The sequence below is a fragment of the Physeter macrocephalus genome, chromosome 8 (assembly GCF_002837175.3).
Source record: "Physeter macrocephalus isolate SW-GA chromosome 8, ASM283717v5, whole genome shotgun sequence".
Lineage (NCBI taxonomy): Eukaryota > Metazoa > Chordata > Mammalia > Artiodactyla > Physeteridae > Physeter > Physeter macrocephalus.
The window spans coordinates 131,964,810-131,987,210 of record NC_041221.1 but is presented as its reverse complement, the minus strand read 5'-3'; the positions used below and the strand labels follow the sequence as shown (position 1 = coordinate 131,987,210).

The window sequence follows — 22,401 nt, the reverse complement described above, 5'->3', positions numbered from 1 at the left end:
GCGGTACGCGGGCCTCTCACTGTTGTGGCCTCTCCCGTTGCGGAGCACAGGCTCCGGAAGCGCAGGCTCAGCGGCCATGGCTCACGGGCCCAGCCGCTCTGTGGCATGTGGGATCTTCCCGGACCGGGGCACGAACCCGTGTCCCCTGCATCGGCAGGCGGACTCTCAACCACTGCGCCACCAGGGAAGCCCTTTTCCTTTTTATTTTTTGTTCTATCAATGTTGGTTCACGGATTTTTAAAATTTAGTGAGTTATACACTATCATGTCATTACTCGTTATGATGGTCACATTGTCTCAAATTTGACCTTCAAGCTGGTTTTTATGTCCTTCTGCCCCCTCTCCATCAGTCTCTGTACATTTCCTTGCTTTCCAACATAATGAGATAGTCTCATCTCCCCCTGACCTCCCCCAGCCCTAGTCTTGGAATCGGCCATCTCTTCAGGGGCGTCCTTAGTCCTTTTCCCAGATGTAATGTTATTGGTTTTATTGGTGGCTCCATGGCAACTGTGGGAGGCCAGCTGGGCAGGGATACCACCCCCCATTTTTAGTAAGGAGAAAACCAACATCTGGGCATAAAAAGATTTGCCTAGGGTCACATATAATCAGGAAGTACTTGAGAACGGATGCACATCCTGCTCTCCTTTTGTAATGCTTTTACCACTTTTTGCTTCCATACACCATCAGGGTAGGTGGCAGGCAGGGGCAGCTGTTTCCCTAGAGCCAGAAAGGAGAGACTCAACAAGACAAGGCACCTCTTCCAAACGGAAGTGGTCAGGCAGTAGAAGAGCTGGGTCACTTCCTGCTATCCCAGGCCTCTCAATAAGACAAGACCAAGGCTTTCCCCACAGAGAACACAGTCATGAGGGTTATAGAGTTTTTTTGTGTTCTGTTAAAAGAGTCTAGGTGTAAAAAGTAACTGGGGTTATAGTTGTGAGGCCTTTGCACATATTTGGAACTTGGACCCTCTGCTTGTCAGAGACTCATAGGTGGCATGGCTGGTAGCATGAAGTAGGCCTAATTCTTCTCACTATGCCGATGAGGAAACAGAGGCCCAGAATTTATGTGTCACATCCAGGAAAACCATGTATAACACTGGCAGTCAGCCAGGGAGACCAGGGCAGAAGTCACTAGATAGGACTCGGAGAACATTTTTAAGGTATGGCCTGGCAGTTTACATGCTGTGTGACCCAGAGAGAGTCACTTAACCTCTCTGGACCCCAATTTCCTTACAAATCAAATGGAGACAGCAGTCCCTGCTTCACCAACTCCAGGCTGCTATGAGAGGGGCTTTGTTTGAGTATAATGGGAAAGCTGACATGATGTGCAAACCCAGCCAGCCAGCCGGTGTTTCCTAGTTCCCGAATGCTATGATGCCCCTGGCACTGGAGTGACACTGGGGTGTTCATAGACACATTCGTTAGGTCAAGTACAATAGCAGTTTCATTTCTTCTGTCAAGCTTCCTCTTTTCAGTTAGCAGGGCGTTGGTGGGGAGATACCACTGCTCCATCATGTCTGAGGCAACTACTGTCCGTGCTGCACAGAAAATCTGTACGTCTTCCTTGTCTGTGCCTGGCTGGCTCTGAAACTGAGTGCAGTGCTCATGAGGGCCAGGTCCGCCGGTCTGTTCTCATGGGGGCTGGGCACCTTGACCCTGCACCCTCCCCACCAACTGTGCCTGTCTCTGGCTGTCATAGGTGCAGTAGTGGTCCCAGAGAGGGGTGGGAATGGTCAGGGCAGCCCAGCCCTAGAGCTGGCCAAGTCGCTCAAGGCAAATCCTTACTCTGGTGTTAGCCATGTTAACCCCTGTATATTCAAGAGTAATATATATTTTTAAATTTTACCAAGTCCTTCCAGCAGAGCTATTAGCTGAATCTGAGCCATTTCCTCTGCCTACACGCAGTGCTGAGTCATTGACGTGACTGTTGCCCAGTGCCTGCCCCCGACTGGTACCTGGTCTGTGTGATGGGGCCTTGAGGGACGTCCTGAGCACTATGCTTAATGACTGTTGGTGGTCACTTGTGTCTGGTTGCCTGATGGGACAGGAGCTGAGTTCTGGGGCCACATCCAGTGAAACACTGCTCCATTCCACCCATCAGGACAGTGCTGCACACCCACCCTCACTGCTCTCAGGCGGTGATCTGCCCTGAGCCCCTCGGGCTGGGATGTGGGAGCACATGGATATTGGGAAGTCCTGGGCATCTGCCTGCTCAGAACTTTGGTTTTGGTCCCTGAGAGAGAAGTAAAGGTGGACCAGCTTGCTTTCTGTTCTTTGCTTTTATTTCACTGAAGACCCTTTCCCACCCATTCCACATACTTACTGAGCACCTGCTGTGTGCCTGGCACCATGCTAGGCTCTGTATGAGTGCACAGGAATGATTGGGGAAGAAATGGTCTCTGCTCTGTAGAGCTCTCACAGTCTAGTCTGGGAGAAAGAACCAACCAACCCAGATGGTTACTGACTGTGCTGAGTGCTGTGGAGGCTGTAAACAGGACAAAGGGACCCAGGTGACGATGTGGCCCAGGAGGGCTTCGTAGAGGAGGAGACATCAGCTGAGACCTGGAGAAGGAGACGGTGCCAACCAGCCCTGCGAGGGCTGGGAAAGGGGCTCTGCCACCCACTCACCTGTGCACAATGCACCTACTGGGTGCCAGCCTCTTTCCAGAGCTGGGAGAAGCCAGGAGAGCAGCGCTCATGCAGCTTAGGGCTGAGTCAAGGATGTGGCCCAGACATCATGCTCCAACACAAGGCATCTGAAGGAAGTACCACCCATTCCGCAGGTCCTCGTTGAGAGCTACGGTGTGTCCGGTGCTGAGATATAAGCCAGAACAAGACCTCCCCCCAGCCCAAAGAGCTTTGTCCAGAGGCAGGTACAGGCAAGAAAAAGGCAGTGATGATGTAGGACCACATGTGCTGGGAGTAGGTTTCAGAAAACATTTCCTGGAGGATGCTTGTTAACCAGTTGACCAGAGCTGCCCTGCTTGTCTAGTTGTCACCTGAAGGGCCCTGTGGAGGGATTGTTTTCTTCTCTTACAGGTGGCGTACACAATTGCAGGCATGGTGATGGGGTGCCACACAATGCTCTTTTGAAATGGCTGGGCCAGACCTCCTCCTGTGAGAAGGCCCCGGTGGAGAGATGAGGAGGGGTCTGGATGCCCAGGAGTTGCTGAGCTAGCTGCAGGGCCCACCTAGGAGCAGGTAGCTGTGGAGCAGGGAGCTGACATCTCCTTGGTGGCCAGCCAGGGGCACCACTTGGGGTGCTACGATGTTCAGTAGAATCGGGTGGAGGCAGCAGAGCCAGGTGGTTAAGAGTGTGGACCTTGGTGTCAGAGCTGCCATTTCTTCACTGTGGTCTTAGGCAGGTCACTCACATCCCCAAGCTGCAGTTTTATTATCTGTGAAATGGGGGTTACAGTAACTGTGTCATAGAGTTATTATGAGATGGAAATGAGAGGATGCACGTGAAGTGCTTTTCTGTGCCTGCACAGTGTAGGTGCCCAAATGCTAACTGGTAGTGTAAAAGCAGAGGGAGGAGTCCCCAGTAATCCTACTCTGGCTGCTGAGATAACTGAGGGTTGCCCACTTCCTTTAGGGATGGCGATGGGGGCTGTCATTTCCCACTCATGCGTGGTGTCCTTTCATCAGGCACCTGTAGAACATCTTGGCTGTTTCAGGCCTACTCGCTCTGGTTTATTTCAAGCTGCCATTTGACCCCTCCTCAAGCCTGAATCACCCTCAACACCAAGGTGCCCTGTTAACCAAACTCTTCTGTCTGGTATTGAAGGCCACTTCTGTCCTGAGCTCCTGGCACACTCATGAAAACCTTGAAGGGTTTTCTCGTTAGCTAGGAGCTGAGCCCTGGGCCTGTGTTAGGCCAGAGCTGAGGCCAGATCAACATTAGAGCATCTGGACAGGCAGCAGCCCAGCAGGCCAGGGGCCGTCAGAACCCAGATAGATGATCTCCTGTGAAGAGCATGTCTTTGGGGGTGAGGGACCATGCTCACTCGTGGAGTACTTCGTGGGTAAGTACTCCTCCTTAGGGTCTGTTCAAGGCTGGGGTGGATGTGGGAGGAGGATGTGGCCTTGCGTCTTGCTGTGAAACTTGAAGCTGGCATCTGTTTCTCCTCTTGGGTGCAGAGCCCAATATCTGCCAAACTTAAAAGGAAAAGGCAACATCTGGAACAAGCTTGAGTCTGGCTACCAGACAGCTCCTTCTGCACACCTCTGTGTGCCTGGCAGCCCTTCTGACTCTTCCCAGAGCTCCTCCTGAGGAATGTGATGCTGTTTGCTGGTCTTCTCAGTGCTCCAGGACAGTCCATTCTCCACCCATTGGCCCTTGACCTTCCAGCCTAGGTGATGATAGTAGCCCCACCTCTTGGGGTTGGTTTGAAGATTGATATTGCATCTTATGAATTTAGCCAGCATTCCTACCAAACACTCAATAAATGATGGATAAAAATAAGTATTATCGGGCTTCCCTGGTGGCTCAGTGGTTGAGAATCCGCCTGCCAATGCAGGGGACACGGGTTCGTGCCCCGGTCCGGGAAGATCCCACGTGCCGCGGAGCGGCTGGGCCCATGAGCCATGGCCGCTGAACCTGCACGTCCGGAGCCTGTGCTCCGCAACAGGAGAGGCCACACAGTGAGAGGCCCGCATACCGCAAAAAAAAAAAAAAAAATAATAATAATAATAATAAGTATTATCATGGGGAAACAGAGGAAGTTTCTTTGAGGCATCATCTTTGTCCCCATGTTACTGTGGTACTTTTTTCTTAAATGATATTTAAAGGGAACTTGAATTTAGTTCAGCTCAGAAAGCCTCTTTGGAGTTTCTCCCCTCTGCTCAGCACAGCACTGCTCAGTGCTGGAAGGTATAGGAGACATGAAATAAGGAACACGTGACATGGCTTTTGCCCTAGTGGAACTTCCATTGATGCTGGGGACACACAAGCCCACAGACCAGTAGGGGAATAGGGCAGGTCTAAGGGACAAGCACTGGAGTCCTACAGTGGAGGTAGCAGGGGGAATGAGAAGTGTGTGGAAGAGCAAAAAGCAACCATGCTATGATTCGATGGATGCAAAGCACTCTGGGTCAGCATTGCTCAGACTGTGTTCAGCAGAACCGAGGTGTTTGGTGAAATTTAAGAGGTAGTCCACCGAAACGTAAGGCTCTATGGGTGAAATTAGGAGATAGCTAGATTCACATTCCCTCTTTTGAGATGGATATGTGAATACCTTTGTTGAGTTCCTGAGTAAAGGAACTGGTTTTAGTTTGGGAACCACCCAGAAACCGCTCTCTTTACTGCAGGACTTTTCAGAGCCTTTAATATACTCATGTCCCATGAATCCCCAAGGGAGGGAACTGTGATATGTAGTGGTTCCCAAACTTTTATCAGAAAGCCTTTCAAGGAACACCTGTAAACACCTTGCACCATACCGTGTGGGGACACTTATGGGTTAGGCCCATGAGAAATGGTCCATGAGAAATGAAGAGTGCCAACTGAAGAAACAAAGCTGAAGACCACCATGAAGGAGGCATTTTGGTCTGGCTCATGGCATTGAGGCGCAGAGCTTGGCTAATAGATAAGGAGACCTAGGTTTGCCTCCTCCATACAGGGCCCAACACATTAGAAGGTGCTTCAGCATTCACACAGGGAGGCTATGACTTGGGGAAGCTGTGCAGTTATTCTGCTAAGCTGAGCCACTCATGCACTGACTCAGGGTGGGCCCACCACTCTCCAGGGCTGTGCCAGTCACTGAGATGCCAGACAAAAGTCCCTGCCCATGGGACTTACCCTGGAGGGAAGTGCCTTTGGAGTCACTTACCCAACGCCTGAGAGAACAGGCCTGGTTCCTGGTCATCAAATCCAAAAAGATGTCTGATGACATCTTTTTCTTTTTCTGGTCCAGAAACCCTGTTACATAGCCTGATCACACAGCTTATTCTGCCAACCTGCCTCCTAGGATGTAAGCCTGTTTGCAAAAATCAAATCTGTTCTCAGAGGATTTCTCGACAGTAAGGAGGATGGGAAGCCCTGGCTGCCAGCTCTCAAGACTGAATGTTGACACTTTGTAATAAGTGTAGACCTCCCCCCCCCCACAGGGGACCACCATGAGAGTTCTGCTGATTTGGATACCCCAGCTTTGTTCTGTTTAAAAAGCTACTGTTGTAGTATTATATTTCCACCTCTTATAGGATAAGGCCGTGGCTAGAGTTTTTTTTTCTGTCTTCTTTGGCTCTAATCTACAAAATGATGAAGATATCCAGATTTGCATATCCTTAACCCCCTCCTCCCTTTCCATTTCCCCATGCCCTGTCCCTCCCCATGCCCTGTGTTTCAGACCTCGGTCTTCCCTCTCCTGTTTCTCGTCAGTGACCAGGACCTCCACACTCTTCTAGCAGGCACCTGGCATCGCTCACAGCAGGCACTCCAGTCTGAAACTGCCTGCGGGTACTTCACTAACCATGGGGAAGCTTACAGGGCCAGCTCCTGACCTGGGGAACGAACAGGGTTCACCCAGGGCACCCTTATGGCTACTTTACAGACTGGATGAGTCCTAGCCCTTGTGCCTGACTGCATCCTGTAGTAAAACCCCAGGGAAAAGGGATGGTTGTTAAAAATACATCTTGCTATCTGGTTTTGGCTAGTAAAGTGATCATCCTCATCCCAAATTTCAGCTTGTTTGATTTCGAATCTATAACTCAGGTCAGATGTTGCATATCCCTTTGGTGTTAGTCATTGTCTGCACTCCATCCCTGCCCCCATGTCTTGTAAGTATAGTAGGGAGAGGCCTCCTCTGTCAGCAGTGTGTCCTGTTACACAGATACTCATTTCAACAAACATCCATCCACTTGGCATTTCTGGCCTGGGAAAGAAAGGATCCGATAAGCTTGGAAGATTAGTTTAGGCAGAGCCTGCAGTTGTCTCTGTCACTTACCTGGCCTCCTTACCACTTTCCTATCCGGAACAGCCAACTGTGTCCTGTACTCACACAGCTAAAAATAGGGCAGGGAGAAGAGGACAGGCTGGCTCCGTGATGCTCCGAGGCTCTCTGAATTCCTATGTCTCTTGCTTGTTTGCATGACCACCCTACCTTAGACTTAGAGTTCAGACCAGGACCCAGCTAACTCTTGCCAGTGACTTCATGTTTCCCTGGGGCTCCCAGAACCCCACAGCACTCACTGTGCTGCAAAGCCCTTCAGCAGCTGAAAGGGAGGACTAGATTTTAATGAGCCAGAGGGTTGCAACTAGAAAAAAATTGGAAACACAGAAGTTGAAACTCCAGTGTACTGGCAGCCTATATTTAAATGTATGTTCCCTTTTCCAGTTATGTGAGTAATTTATGTTTGAAAATTTAAGAAGGGAAATAAACTCACTCATAATCCCACTGCCCAGAGATAGCCATGGGCACTGAATGCCTTTTGTGTGTATATGTACATGCGTGAAAGGGAGTTAGATTTTAGTCTATTTGTTTTTATTAATATCTGCTATTGATGATCACTGTACATGATCATACAAAGCAAATCATGAAGTCATTAAGGGAGAGTTACATTGTCAGTCCTCCTCAGTCTCCCCGGAGGAATAGAGGATTCTGTGGTGGATGAACATTCAAGGGGCGCTGGAAAAAAGCAGCAGTTTAGCACAGTGTTCCTTTGACATTTCCCTGATGACTTGTCAGATGACCAGCCTGTTAGCAGACCCAGGTGAGTCAGACCTCGGGGCTGAGGCCAGACATAGAAACCATTGAGGGGTAGAGTTTCCCCAGTGCTTCACTTCCCCATCCAGGGTGTGGAGGCAGCAGCACGGCTTGAGGACGTGCTTCTCCCAGGGCCCTTGAATCTGCTGCAGAGCTCAAAAACTGAACTTTTATCTGGTCCTTCATTCAGTCCTTCTAAAGAGGCCATGAGGTTGGCCAGGAGAGTGTAAGTGTGACCTGGGCCCCCTTCACAAAACAGTGGCCCCATGTCCCCTGCACTCCCAGCCCTGGGGGTTGGACCACATCACTTGGATCAGAGAAAGGAAAGGTCTCATTGCTTTCTTTTGCAAATATTTTCTCCTGCTCTGTGACTTCATATTCTCTCAACACTGTCTTTCACAGAGCAGAATTTTTTTTATTTTAAAAAACTTTCAATTCTTTTTTTCATGTATTGTGCCGTTGATGTTGTATCTAAAAAGTCATCACCAAACCTTGAAGTCATCTAAATTTCCTCCTATGTTATCTTCTAGGAGTTTTATAGTTTTGTATTTTACATTTAGGTCTCTGATCCATTTTGTGTTAATTTTTGCAGAGAGTGTTAGGTCTTTGTCTAGATTCAGTTTTTTGCATGTGGATGTCCAATTGTTCCAGCACCATTTGTTGTAAACCTCTCTGCTTTCTTGAAGATAAGCCACGTTGCCTAGGAAACCTCAGTGGTCAAGGATTCTCATTGTTGCTTCATGATTTCCCTTTGAAGGGCTATATGTAACTTTCATTTCTGTCACTGGGGTCAGCATATGCATAGCTGAGTTCCCACCAGAGGTTCTGTTTTTGCTTGGGCCAGTGGGAAGGCACAAAGCACTACAAAACTGATTCTGGATTTAGGCAAGGAGAAATGTGTAACCCAAACTGTGCATGCCTCTTTCATTCAGACCTTCCATCTGGGCTCACTTTATACATCCTTTAGAATTTTCATTTAGTGAGGTCTTCTGGTCGTAAGCTTTCTCAGGCTCTGATTTTGAACATGTCTTTATCTCATCCATAAAGTTTTTAGCTGTAGTTTCTTTGGTGTCTCTATTCTAGTCTCTTTCTCCTTATGGAACACAAATTAAACATTCATTAGTGTTTTATCTAAGTTCCATATCTGTTTATCTCATTTGTATTTTTCATTTCTGTCTCTCTAGATTACTTTCTGGATAATTACTTCTGGTCTATCTTGTAGAACTATCTCCCAGTTTACTAATTCTCTCTTCAGCTGTGTCTTATCTGCTATTTAATTCAGTCACTGAACTTTTAATTTCAGTTTTGATATTTTTTACTCTGGAAGTTGTTTGGTTCTTTTGTGAATCTGCTTGGTCATTCTTTGTAATATCTTGTTTTCTCTTCATTTTCAAAATTTTAAAATATATATTATATACAGTTCTCATATATTTTTCTGAATAATTATTTTTTTCCCCAGCTTTATTAAGGAATAACTGACAAATATAATTGTATATATTTAAAGTGTACAATGTGATGCCTTAACATAAATGAAATGATTACCCAGTTTATCTGAATAATTCTAGTATCTGAAGTCTTTATGAGTCTGTTTTTGCTGGATTTTCAGTCATTGTTCAGAAAGCCTACCTCTCTCCAAGGCTGCAGAGGAATTCCCTCATGCTCTTGCTTAGTATTTTTATGGTTTAATTTTTTACATTTTTACTTTGACCCATTTGGAATTTATCCTGATATATAGTGTGGGAGAGGGATCAACTTAATTTTGTTCCAGATGGTTACCCATCTGTCTCAACACAATTAATTGGATATTCCGTCTTTTCCCTGGTGATCTGAGATGCTGCTTTTACCATACATGAAATTTCTAGATATAATTAGGGCTACTTCTCGACTTTCTTTTCTGTTTCATTGGTATGTTTATCTAGTTATATACTTTATAATATGTTTCTCATATCTGGTAGGTCTTTCCTGTCTTTTTATTTTTACAGAAAGTAATTATTTCCTTTAATAAGTAATACATACCAATGACAAAATTCACTTTCCCAAAGGACGTACAGTGAGACATGCATTTCTCTCCCTACTCTTTTGCACACCCAGTTCTCCTCTCAGGAGACAATCAGTGTTATCAGTTTGTTATATATGTTGTATATGTTTCTAAATATACTCTTCTCCCTTTTCATTTCAAAATAAATATAGTAAATGTAATGGGTGCATGTGATATGCAGAGACTGACATTTATATTTGAGCCAAAATCTGAGGGTGGTTGATCTGCCTCTAACCTGCCCCAACATCCCTGGTCCCCTCAGCCAACCTTGAGTCCTGATTTGAGACTGAGGGGGACGGCCTGCCTGGATCCTGGGCCATCCTGGGGCTGCTTTCCCCCCGGGATGACAGCTTTGTAGTTCACACAGCCTGCCATGGATCCTGAGTGTTTGTTCTAATCCATGAAACCAGGACAGTGCCTTGGAGAACATCCCTGCGCTTCCATCCTGCATCACCGCCTGAATGCTGCAGTGCTTGTTCACTGGTTTAGTAATTCATCTGTAATGACCTATTTGTGAAAGAGTGAACAAGCTCTGACTAGGTACAAGGTGCTGAGCTGGGTGCTGGGGGTCTGAAGAATCATGTTGATTTCAGCAGATTTGTACTGAGTGTCTGTGATGGGCCAGACATCCCTGAGGACATATTAGTGACCCCCAAGGCTGGGACTGTGCCTTCCCTACCCCTCCCTCATCACTGTGTACTCAGCTGCTCAGCACATAGGTTTTTATTGAAGGGTAAGAAGACTAGTTAGAGGAAGGATGAATTTCTGGAGGGGGGAATGTAGGTAATGTCAGATGCTGCCAGGAAATTGGTAAGGATGAGAGTTGAACTAGACCCCTGGATTTTTTTTAATGGTGCATAATTAGGATTAACACCAGGGCGTTGTGGACCAGACCTGCCTGAGGAGAGGCAAGTGGCAGGGCAACTGTTGGTGGCAAATAGGAAGGCATTGGGAGTGTTTCAAGAGTTGATCTCTCACTCCTGCCACAAAAGTATGTCTCCACCTGCACCTCGAATAGCAGAGGAAGCCAGGAGCTGCCCAGCTGATTAAAGTAGCATCCCAGGAGAGGTGCTTGAGGTCCCCCTGGGTCCCCCTGTGGATGACCATCAAGAATGGCTTTAAAAGAACTACTTACTTACTGAGAGGAGGAGAAAGTAGGTAAGGATTCTACAAATATCTCTTCTCTCAATATCCTCCCGTTAAAATATCAGCAACTAATAAAATATATTTATAGCCCTCTTTCTTTCCCTGCCTGAGGGCTTCTCTGTCTAGTCAACCCAGAATAAAATACCATGAGAGCAAAAAGCCACTCCTCAGAACTATAAATAAGTTCTAGCGAGAAGACAAACCCAAAGGATACTAACCACAGTCAGCCTCTCTCTCTCCCTTCCCACCACCCCCTCCAGTTCTGATTGCCAAGAGGATGACACACACTCTCCTCGGATTTGCCAGGCTGCTCAGCCAGCCTACAGCTCTGACCCTGCCTCCACCTTCCCTCCCTCCCGCTCTCTTACTTTATCTTCCACCCCCACCTTCTTCCTTTTTAGACAACTGCCCTCCATCTAGTGGCCGGAAAACATGTGTTCCCTGGTACTTCAAGAGGCTTGTGGGGTCTACAGGGGGACATGTGTCGAATGGCCTTGAGAGAAGACATTTACATATGTCCTCCTTATAGAAGGAGGCTCCTTCTCTGCCAGAACCCACATTTCTTGCCTGCAGAACTGTGAGAACCATGTGGAAATCCAGGGCCTCTGGAAAAGGCTAATCTATCGGCTTCCTTTGCCTTCGATATCCTGATTGATGCTCCCTGTGGTAATGGGTAACTTAGTAGTCTTTGGTTAAAATTTCTCTGTTGTCTCTGTAAATCTGGATATTGACCGCTGCAAGTCAATATCTGCTGTTCATTCAGAAAATGAAGGTCTTTAACTCCAGTAGCATTGTTTTCTTTGCTCTCCCACCTCTGCTCCAGGCCCTGGCAGTCTCCCTCCCAGATTAAAATGTGGCTTGTCAAAATGTGAGTTTTGGGGCACAGCGGGCAGTGCTTTGCATGCAGGCAAAGGCGGGACAGTTTAGGTAATAAAACGCCTGCCATACATTGAGCATTTACTATGTGTCAGGCATTGGCTAAGTGCTTTACATCTGGTAACTCACTGAATCCTCAAACCACCTATTTTGCTTAGGAGGAAATTGAGGCTCGAGGAGTTTAACTTCTCCAAGGTCACTCAGCACAATAACTCATCTCTAGAAGAGCATTTCTGTAGGCTCTCAATGGAGCTGAAATCTTAGCAGTGAAAAGGAGAGCCCTGGGACTTGAGATTGCTCAGTGCACTTTGCATCTCCTCTGCCTTTAGTGGACATCTCAGGAGGATGGGACATGCCCAGGCCTCCATGGCTGGCTCCTGTCCTCCCCAGAGCAGCAGCCTGGCCGAGGAGGCAGATGTGGACTCACGGGAGGAGCGGGCCCTGTGCAGTCACAGGTGATTGCCAAAGGGCACATGGTGTGGGTGTGCCAGGCGGGAGACAGCCCTGTGGCCTGCCGTGGGCAAACAGGACAGGGGTCCTGCGGGATGGGCCTGGAAGGACGAGTGGTCCCTGACAGGAAGGAGGTGCATGAGCACAAGAGGGGTGATGGCCATTGGAGGGACATGTGCTGGGCTATAGGGAAGGGGCAGTCTGGTCAGTGTGGGAGGTGCTGCCTGTAGCTGGACACAGAGGTCCTGGGGCAGAAGCACCAGACAGCCGCCCTGAGGAGAGCAGAGGGCAGTGCCCGGTCGGGTGTGGGGAGGCTGTAGCACTCAGCAGCACTGAGGGTGGACTGAAGGGCCAAAGGGTTTTGCCCGATGTCCCTTCATTGTCCTCTTAGTGAAGGGGAGGTGGAATCCTGGGCGACAGAGCTTAGGCAAATCCTTAGACAAGTGGCCCTCAGCATTGGGAATCCGTTTGGGCAGACAGGGCTGGGCTAGTAAAGGTGACCCCAGGAGCGGCAGCCCCTTTCGGGGCCTCCCCTACTATGACACACTCATATCGCTCTAAAAACAGTCAGTTATGAAAGAACCTAGTCTTCACGTGGTCAGATCTTTTTTTCCAGAAGCACGATTAAGCAGGCTGGGACAGATGTCAAGGCAGGAGGGTGCTTATGACACGCAGTTGCCAAGGCCAGTGGGGTGGCATATAGCATAGTTGCCATTTCTCATTTATGCTGTGTTTTCAACTTACTTTTTACATTTTGAAAAGATAAATTGTGCACAAGATAAACTCAGCGCCAAAAGGGTAGAAAAAAAATGTCTCCCTCGGATCTGTTCACCAATTCCACTCCCAGGAGGCAAAGCTGTGCCACATCTCCAAGAACACGAGTCAGCGCGGGCTTAAGCGCGGGCGACAGGCATGGCCTCTGCCCCCCAGAGGATGGCAGCCTACCAAAGTCCTGCTCTGCTCCTTGTTTCCCCTTTAAAAGTCCATCTGGGAAATGGCACCATGTCAGGGCTCTTTAAATGAGTTTCCTCTTTACATTACACTCTTCAAATCATTTCATGTCAGCAGACGTCTCTTGATTGTTCACCCCTTCCTGAGATGAATTAAGAACAAATGGCTGTGATTTTCCATATCAAAACAAACATACATATTAACCATTTCCTTGTAAATTAATTTCGAGTCCTTGAAAGCAGTGAGCGGTGGGGAGAGGACCCTGCCCGGCTGTCAGCCAGGCCCTGGGTTAGAGCAGGTTCCTCTGGCCTTCCCCAGCCACCTCGTCCTTCCGCCTTCCTTCTGGGGCCTTGACTTGTGCTGCCTCAGCAGCTGGCTTTGGTCCTGCCCTTGCCACACTAGCCCCTGCTGAGTCAGACAAAAGCCCCAGACCCCATCCTTAGGCAGAGGATGCCTGTGGGGCCACCCTGGGTGCTGCGTAATATCAAGGCAAGTCTGGCAGCACCGAGGTTAAGCGGGTTCAAGTGCATTTTTCAAACATATGTAAACTGTTAAGTGTAACAGCAAAGGGTAAACTATCAGGGGAGGAAACACCAGGTTTTCCATATTGCTTCTCTCCTCCCCCTCCTCCCCCTCCTCCCCCTCCTCCCCCTCCTCCCCCTCCTCCCCCTCCTCCCCCTCCTCCCCCTCCTCCCCCTCCTCCTCTTGGCTCTCACGTACATCCCATCTATCCACCTAGCCAGCCAGCCAGTTATTTTGATAGAGGAAACTGAGGAAAAGAAAGTATAGTTTCCTTCCCATAGAAATCAAGCCTGTTATACTCTATTTTAAAAGATAAAGTGTGTGGTGTTAGCGTCAGTATTTGGAGCTTACGTTTACCAAGTGTTCTAAGCATGTCGTTTGGTAACTCATGAATCCTCACAAGCCTAGAGGTGACCTCAATTATCATCCCCTTTTATAGAATGAGAAACTGAGGCACAGGTGTGTCTTGGCAACTATCACAGCTAAGTGCAGGAGCTGTGATTCGCACCCAGGCTGTTTGACAGCACGCCCCCGGCTTCAGCATGGTGCTGTTCGGGGCTGCTGCCTCCACTGAAGACAGACCTAGGAGGTGAGCTTACACAGAATCGCTAGAGACCCGGGGAAGGAAGAGCAAGGCTTTCCTGAAAGGCAAGGTATTCACGCACCAGGCTGCGTTGGCGGTTTAGATGAAGGTAATATTTGCCAAGAATCATAATCTCTTTTTAGTTAATGTGAATAATGCAAAATTACTAATTTTTTATTTTGAAATACCAAAAACAATTAGCTTACTTTAGAAACTCTCGTATTAAGCTGTGTTTCTTTCTTACTGGGAGACTTTGTAGGGAAGGTGGGAGACTGGAACAGATGCTGCCTCCTGGACCCTTGGCTCATGGGCCCTGAGGAGGGGATCTGTCACGTGGGCTTAACAGCAGCGGACAAGTTTGTATGAGACTCGGAACATGTGCAGAAAAGCAACAGAATGGTTCATTCTTACAAAATACCTTGTTTTCTGCACAGAACATACCACCTTCAATTACTGCTGTAGGTTTTATTTTCTCTGTGGAACCCCTGTTTCCTCGGAGGCCCCTGGGACAGGCAGACTAGAGAGCTTTGCTCTGGCCCACAGGCAAGACCCCGGTTCTCCAAGCTGACGGCTCAGCGGGCTTCAACCCCTGCCACTCATCTCCCGAAAAGGTGCGGATGTGGGCTGGTGGATTCTGGGCTGCCGAGGGAATTGGAGGAAACTGTGGTGCAGTCAGGACGCAGGAAACGCTTAGCAGTTGCTCTCCGATTGGGGTTGATTGGGTTAAGGCCTTCCAGAATGGCGTAAAACAGTTCTGAGCTCAATGAACTGCCGATGGCAGCCTGATGAATGGAAGGAAATACGATAAACAGATTCCTTGTCATGCTGTTGGCTTTGTAGCAGATACCTGTTTTCTCCTTGGGATTACGTGAACATTTGCTTTCCTTTGATTTCTGGTGGTTCTTTTCGGTATTGCTTTTGTGAGAGGAGATGCTTCAAGCAGTTCTGTAGAAGCCCCCGACTCTTTCCTTTGCAAGGTCTGTGTTTAGCCTTTGGTGCGGCCTCCACACATCACCTGTTAGCTGTTAGGAGTCTAACTCTGCCAACCATGACTTCAGCTCCCTGAAGGGAGATAGAATGCTTCAGTACAACAGATAGGGCTCAGTTCAGGCGTTTGGGGGGAAAAAAAAAAGTCTCTAAGCCTTTGGTCTCTTGGTGAACTTGGAAAGTAGACCTGTCAGAGGTATTCATGTTCAGACAGCTGGGCTGTAGCTGAGAAGGCTGCCAAATAATGCTGTTACTCAAGGCTGTGGGAATTTCGTCAAGTGGCCTTAAAACAATCGCGTTCCACGCGGCTGGGGAATGGCGAGCCCAGGGGTGCCTCTGCTGTGCCTGCTGCTCTGAGGAGAGAATAGGGTCACGTCGCTGGGCCAGGCCGCTGCATATGCTGGAGCCAGCGACTCACCTCTCACCAGGGACCAGCCCTGGCCAGGAGTCGGAGCCAGAGACACTCCGGTGTTCTGCCAATTAGATCTTAAACAAAAAAATCTTAAAACAGGAAACTACCTCACAAGGTGGCCGGTGTAGCTCATCATTCAACCTGTCCCCTTTGCAGTGTTTATAACTGGGGAACCTCACCACACTGAGGGTCCTCCCCAGAGTGACCCCACGTGCTCTGAGCCCCAAACCAGTCCCAGTGCTGGTCGGCGGTATCAAAATTGGACTGTCACTGGTCAGGAAGACTTGGCTTGAGGGGTGGAGGACCTGGTCAGGGGTTTACTGCTCTTTGCCAGGTTCCTCCCGTGGTTTCTTAACAGGTTCCATTTGTTTGGGTTACAACCTCAGGGCTGTGGCTCCTGAACCTCCTTCTGAGGCAGGATCCAAGCATGGAGCTCTGGAAACCTTGGAGAAAAGAATTTGCATCTGTAGATGTGCTGCTTTCCTGGTTCTCTTTCTCGGAATCCCTTTTCTCTTAAGACAGCCAGAGGCAAAAAAATTTAGAGATGCACAAAGCCTTCCAAAATGCAAGATTAATCACATGCAAGAAACCCTCCCTGGTAGGGAGCCACGGGCTCCATTCAAGTCGAGGCAGAGCTGAAGCTGGCTCCGGCCTAGCCCAGGAGGCGGCCCCCTTGCTGGTGGGGGTGAGGGGCCCATCCCTGCGGGCAGTGGGTATAGTGGCAGGAACCCAGGCACAGCCCTGAGCCTAGGGCTTCCATGAATTTGCCCTTGCTATCATTTGCAAAGCCGAGGATCACTTACTAGGAAGGAAACTTAATCAGGAAATCACCTTTGGTGGCGTGTGCCCTGCCCCAATTCCTCGGCATTCACCACCCTCTCTCCTGCCCTCCCACAAACATGCCCTGGAGAGCAGATGGGAACTGATCCATCTTGTTGAGTTGCTGGCAGTTTGCATCTCTTCTCTCCCACTGCAGCAGGCAGCCCTCTCTTAGCCAGGAAAGCCCTTTATGATTGCCGTTTCTAACACTGGACTGAGGATGACAGGGGGTTGGTATTACTGAATACTTGGCAAGGGGCGAGTTCGTGCTCTGGGTTCTTACTTTTGTGCGCAGCAGGAGTGCGTCCTCCATCTTTCTGGGCTGTTGTCAACTTCCCCAGCCCTCTGCCTGGAGCGGAGCAGGGAACACACTTCTCATAAAAGGTGTGTCTCTGAGGTGCTCCCTCTTGTGTGTCTCTTGACGAAGCCGTTGGGGTGGTAACTATCCAACTGGAAAACATGCAGGAGTAAACAGAAGATAAAGCTCTTGCACAACCAGCCAAGTTGTGAATTTCTGCCCCTCTTTGTTACCCCACTTGACGCAGCTCCCTCCCTCCCCACAGGGCTGAGGGTCCTCTCTTTGAATATAGGGAGTGGGTGGGCCAGTTATCCCCACTCCACACACCTCTCCAGCCCCTCCATGTCCACCTTGTTGTCACTCCCAGGTGGATCCAGTCTGGCATCCCTGAGTCCAGGCTGAATTAGCAGTAAGTGAGCACAGTCCTTGAAATTTCCCAAGTGGAGAAACTCAGGCTATTTGCGATTGCAGATGCAGTGTGACAGTGGCGGAGGAGGGGGTGCTAGTGGTAGTCCAGGGGAGTTCCTGGAGAATTGATTGTCCTGTTTCTCAGCTGTGGGTGCTACTTAGAGCTCAGTGCACTGCTTTACTTGCTTGTGTTACATACTGCCTGTCCCTCACCCAAATCAGGGGCCCAAACACACTTGGAGTTCTGGTAACCCCTCTCCACCCTCCAGGTCTTTGTATTCATCATCTGCACCTTCCCCACACAAAAAATAAAGTAGTGATGCCAAAAATAAAAAGACCACCTGCCTCTTCCCCCCCACCCTCCACCAGCGGCCACGGTGCCTTCTCTTGGGGAGAGCCTGCACCAGTACTCTGGGCAGGAAGAGAAAACAGGCCACTTCCCCTTTCCCGAGAAACCATAATTTCAGACGATCGTCTTGCCAAATGGATGGGCTTAGGACACTATTGTGGGTTTCTCTCTGTCTCTCTCTCTCCTTCTCTTTCTCTCTCTCTTTTTAAATGAGGGCCAGGTAAAGCATTCTTAGCACATTATGGGGAGGATGTTGTAATCCCCCAGCCTCCTCCTGTATATTCTGGCTTTGTAGATACTGATGGCCCCGTGTTTCCTGTGGCCTCAAAGTGGAGGAAGGCTGGGGAGGTGAGGGGGTGGTGGAGGCCAGGAAGCCAGCCAAGTGGGCTACAGCTCAGCGGTGCCAGCTGCCCTCTTCAGCCTTCCTGCCCCTTGGGCTGGCTGTGGCTGGCTCTCCCTCCTGTGCCCTTACTCCCAGGGTCAGGCTCCTGTTGCCTCAGGCTCCGGCCTCACTTCCTCACAGGCAGTGAGCTGGACAATAGCGTTGCAGATGTGCTGCCTCCTGCATGAACGTGGGAGAATGGAGGCCAAGCTGGGCTCATTTCTGCACATGGGCATCAGGTCACTTAGGCATCCCAAGCACCCTTTCTTGCTTGGCCATGACAGGGTCATCTCCTCTGGGCTTCGGGACACACAGTCACCATCAATCATAGGGAAGCTTCCGTGAAGTTGACAGGTGGGCCTGTGCTCAGGCTGTATGGGGAAACAGCCCTGTGGAGACTAATGGATGCGGGTGGGAAGTGTACTGATTATCTCCCCTTCTTCCCCGGGCCTCACTCTAGTGACTTGCTCATGTGACGTTCAAGGCGAGGGACCCCTATGGCCTGGGAGCATCAAGCAGACAGGGGTCTCAGTTGCCTCTGGTGTCCAAGTGTCGTCAGTGCAGTGATTATTGAGTAAATGAATTCCTGCCTTGGATTTAGGCATTGAATCCATGTGATCCAAGTGTGAGTATCCAAGCAGCTTTTCAGCTTGACACAGACTAGTTTTTGCATTGGGTTCAGCTGTTAGTACCCCTTAACAACGTAAATCGTGTAATATTGTAAATTTTAAATACGTGGTTTTAATGTAGCTAGAATTTTTTCCCTAGTTATTTTATAATGATTCCGAGTTTTCGCTTTTCTGGAGACATCTAGTGTTTGCAACATAACTTCGAATATTAGAAATCCTTTAGTACCTACCAGGAAGAGGTCAGACTTGAGCTGAGCCAGAAGGGAGGGCTAGATGGATATTACAGGCAGGGCTGTAGCGTGGACAGAATTGCAGAAGTGAGGGTGTAAGATACATTTTGGGACAGTCTCCATTTCTCATTAAGAAAATGAGGCGAGAGTGATGAGGTTGACACAAAGAGAACTGGGCCACCAAGGAGAAAAAAATCTCTTGCCAAAGGGTACTTCCTAATTTTCCCCATCTTTGGTGCTGTGGAAGAACCTGTCTTCTTGTCTGGTGAACCCTGCCCCAAAGGACTGTTCAGTAAATTCTAACTTAGCACCAACTCTAGGTCAGGCTCATATCCTTCTAGGTTTTTTATTATTTTGTGGAAAAAGTCAAATATACAGAAAGCTGAGAGAGGAACTCTCTGACGTCTTACTCTCTTACATCACTCCTGGATTATTTAACAAGTGTTAGTATTTCACCACATTTGTTTTCCTCTGTAGACTTTTTCAGGATTATTTGAGTAAATTGCAGACACCAAGGCCCTTCACCCCTAAATACTTCAGCATGTATCTCCTAAGGACAAGATGTTCCCTTCAGAGTGGTAATACCATTATCACACCCAAGAAAACCAGTAATTCCTTTGTGTCTAATATCTGGTCTACATTCAGATTTCCTCAGTTGCCTCCAGAATGACTTTTATAGCTTTTTTTGCAATCAGGATCCCATCAGGGATTGACACTATATGTAATTGGCTGTTGTGGCTGTGTAGCCTCTTTTAATCTACTACACCCCACCTTTTTTGTTTTATGTTTTTATGACGTTGACTTTGTAAAGGGTCCAGTCATATCCTTCTAGTTTTGAATCTGAGTGTACAGGCGTTCAACATTGGTTCCATTAACAGAAATTTACTAAGTGATATGCCACCATCCCCTGAAGTCCTGTAAACCCATGTATGACCCGTTGCTCAAGATGCACAGTTCAGTCTCAGGGCCACACTGCTGGCTCCACGGGGTTGGTGCTGGCCATGTCTGGTGACTGTGGGCAGCCCTGCTCTGGGAAAGGGCTTCAAATCTCAGCTCTACCACTTCTCACTGAGGGCCTTCAGCTGGTGGTCCTTTCTCCTCTCTAAGCTTCAGTGTCTTCATGTCCACAACACAGGGGTTGGACCAGGGGTCTTCCTAGTCCCACTCAGCTTTGCCTTTCAGCACCTCTGTGACTTGGCTCCTGGTGTCGCCAGGCAGACCGCCTGCAGCTTCGTTGCTCGGGGTAGCTGCTTTGGGAAGCCAGTTGCCTGCTCCCATTCCTGGCACCAAGAACCAGGGGATCCGGGAGGATGCACATGGTTCTCTGATGCTTTAACGTGACCACATGCCCTTCCCCTGTGCTCCCCACAGCGGAGATTCTGGAACTGGCTGGCAATGCAGCGAGAGACAACAAGAAGGGCCGGGTCACGCCCCGGCACATCCTGCTGGCCGTGGCCAACGATGAAGAGCTGAATCAGGTATGGGGCTCTCCTCTCCCTCCCCCACGCAGACACACCAGCAGGCAGTCTTGCTGCCCAGGAGTTGTCTGTCCAGAGGGAGGGTGCTGTTTGGCTGGCTATCAAGGGTGTGGACTGCATTTTGGACTATTAGCAGCTTCCCCATCCCCTCCATGGCAGTTTTTCCCCAAGACTTCATTGGTTTGGGGGAGGGGAATGAAACAAGGTATTTGGCTCTCCTTGGAAGAAAGATGGTTCGGAAACTCCACCCGAGTGAGGGACTCCGAAGACTTGCTCCCCGTGTAGTGAGCCAGGGTCCTGTCGGCCTCCTTGTAGATGCCATGGAGGAGGGAGCTCTACCAACCAAAAGCAAGAGCGTGGGGGGTGCAGGGCTGAGTTCTTGAAGGTCACGGACATGCTGGTCTGGCTCACCATCCACTACTTTGGTTTTCCTGCAAGCTGCTAAAAGGAGTCACCATCGCCAGCGGGGGGGTGTTACCAAACATCCATCCGGAGTTGCTAGCAAAGAAACGAGGATCCAAAGGGAAGTTGGAAGCCATCATCACACCACCCCCAGCCAAAAAGGCCAAGTCTCCGTCCCAGAAGAAGCCCGTGTCTAAGAAAGCAGGGGGCAAGAAAGGGGCCCGGAAATCCAAGGTGCGTAGGTGATTTGGCAGGGACGTGTGGAGTGCGGGGCTGGGCGGGTGCCGGCAGGAGGGGTCATGCGGGCTCCCCTTCTACTGAGGGCTCATTCTCCTCTGGGGTGGGGGCCTATGGAACAAACGGAGCTGGTGACAGAGGGCTAGTCCAGCTCAAGTGGCCAGAGTCTGGACGCAACTTGGGGACTAGATTTCTATAGGCAAGGGGGATGTGGGGAGGTGCTGGGGCAGATAGCCCCAGGCTGGAAGGACCTGGTGCCCACCCTTCCAGGAGATGCTCACGCCCGTGGGGTGGGACATGTGTGTACAGGAGCTTCCCTGTGTGAGCGACAACAATCGAGTCCTGCCCAGAGGTGCCAGCTGCCCGCTTGCCCTTGACGTGCCCAGAACTGTCATCGTGTTGCCATGGCTGCATGTCCTCCTCCAAGCCTGATCCAGCAGGGATGGTTCAGATGCTTAGCTCTTTGAAGTGACCACCTTGTTAAGGAGGAAAATAGATACGTTATTTGGGCGCTTCCTGCCAGACCCAGGTTGGATTGAGACTAGGTCGTAGGTGCTGATCTTTCTGTGGGGAGCGAAACCTTCTCGTGAGTGTGACCTAATGTCTTCTGGGATGGGACAGGCCAACTAATCCCAAGCCAGGGTCTTCCTAGTCCACCCTCGGGAGGTCCACACCTGTGGCTGGTTGCATTCACCTGTCTGAGACTCCAGGGTAACTGGGACACATGGTTTCTGTTTCTTCCTCGCTGGGCCCTGCCTCTCAGCTGTTGTCACAGACTCCAGGGCCAGCAAACTAGGAACAGCGCAGCTCTGTGTTTAATAAAATGGACTCTTAAGGCTGCTCCACCCTGCCCTGCCCTGGGGTGCCCCCCGCAGGAGTCATCCTTCTGGCCTCTAGCCAGACTTAAGAGGAAATTATCTCTGGCAGAAGGTGGCTTTGGCTTCCCTATTTTGTAAGACCCCCAGTAATATCCCCTTGGAAACGCCCTGCAAGGCCTAATGCAGTGTCAGTGTCAGTACATTGTTACTAGAGCCCAAAGCCCTCACCGGAGTGAGCTGGTGAGGACACCTTCCCAGAACAGGTCCAGGAGCAGCGACCCGGAACCACATGCCAGCCCACTCCCAGCATGTCCCCTCCTCTGAGCCCATCCAGACATCAGGCAGGCCTTCACCACATGGGGGGCACCTTCTGTGACCTCTCACCTCCCACCCACACTGTGTTTGTGGACTTTGTTTAGTTGAGTTGTAAGAGGCTGTGTTTTTTGTACATCCTTCTGGGTGTGGACACACACTTCCCTGAAAACAACAAAATCTACATTCTTCTTGCCAACAGACACCCCCCACCCCATCCCACCCCACCCCACCCCACCAGGCTCAGAATCACTCCTAGCTCTTTGAGAGAGAAACCCGATACTGAAGAGTGTCCTGTAAGTTTTTTCCAGACACTGCACTCCACCTTGCTCACAAGCCCTGGAGGAGGCTCAGGGCAGGCGGGGGATTTCACAGA

The 22,401-nt window shown here is 49.5% G+C and overlaps 1 protein-coding gene across 4 annotated transcripts in view; it reads left to right on the top strand.

Moving 5' to 3' along the window:
* The window catches only part of MACROH2A1 (macroH2A.1 histone), an 80,143-nt gene that overhangs the window by 11,814 nt on the left and 45,928 nt on the right, over positions 1-22,401 (top strand). For all 4 annotated transcript variants that reach the window (XM_024125231.2, XM_024125247.2, XM_024125241.1 and 1 more), the window contains exons 3-4: positions 20,150-20,256; positions 20,695-20,892. In XM_024125231.2, coding sequence (XP_023980999.1) covers positions 20,150-20,256; positions 20,695-20,892 — 305 coding nt within the window. The remainder of the gene's footprint in view (positions 1-20,149; positions 20,257-20,694; positions 20,893-22,401) is intronic.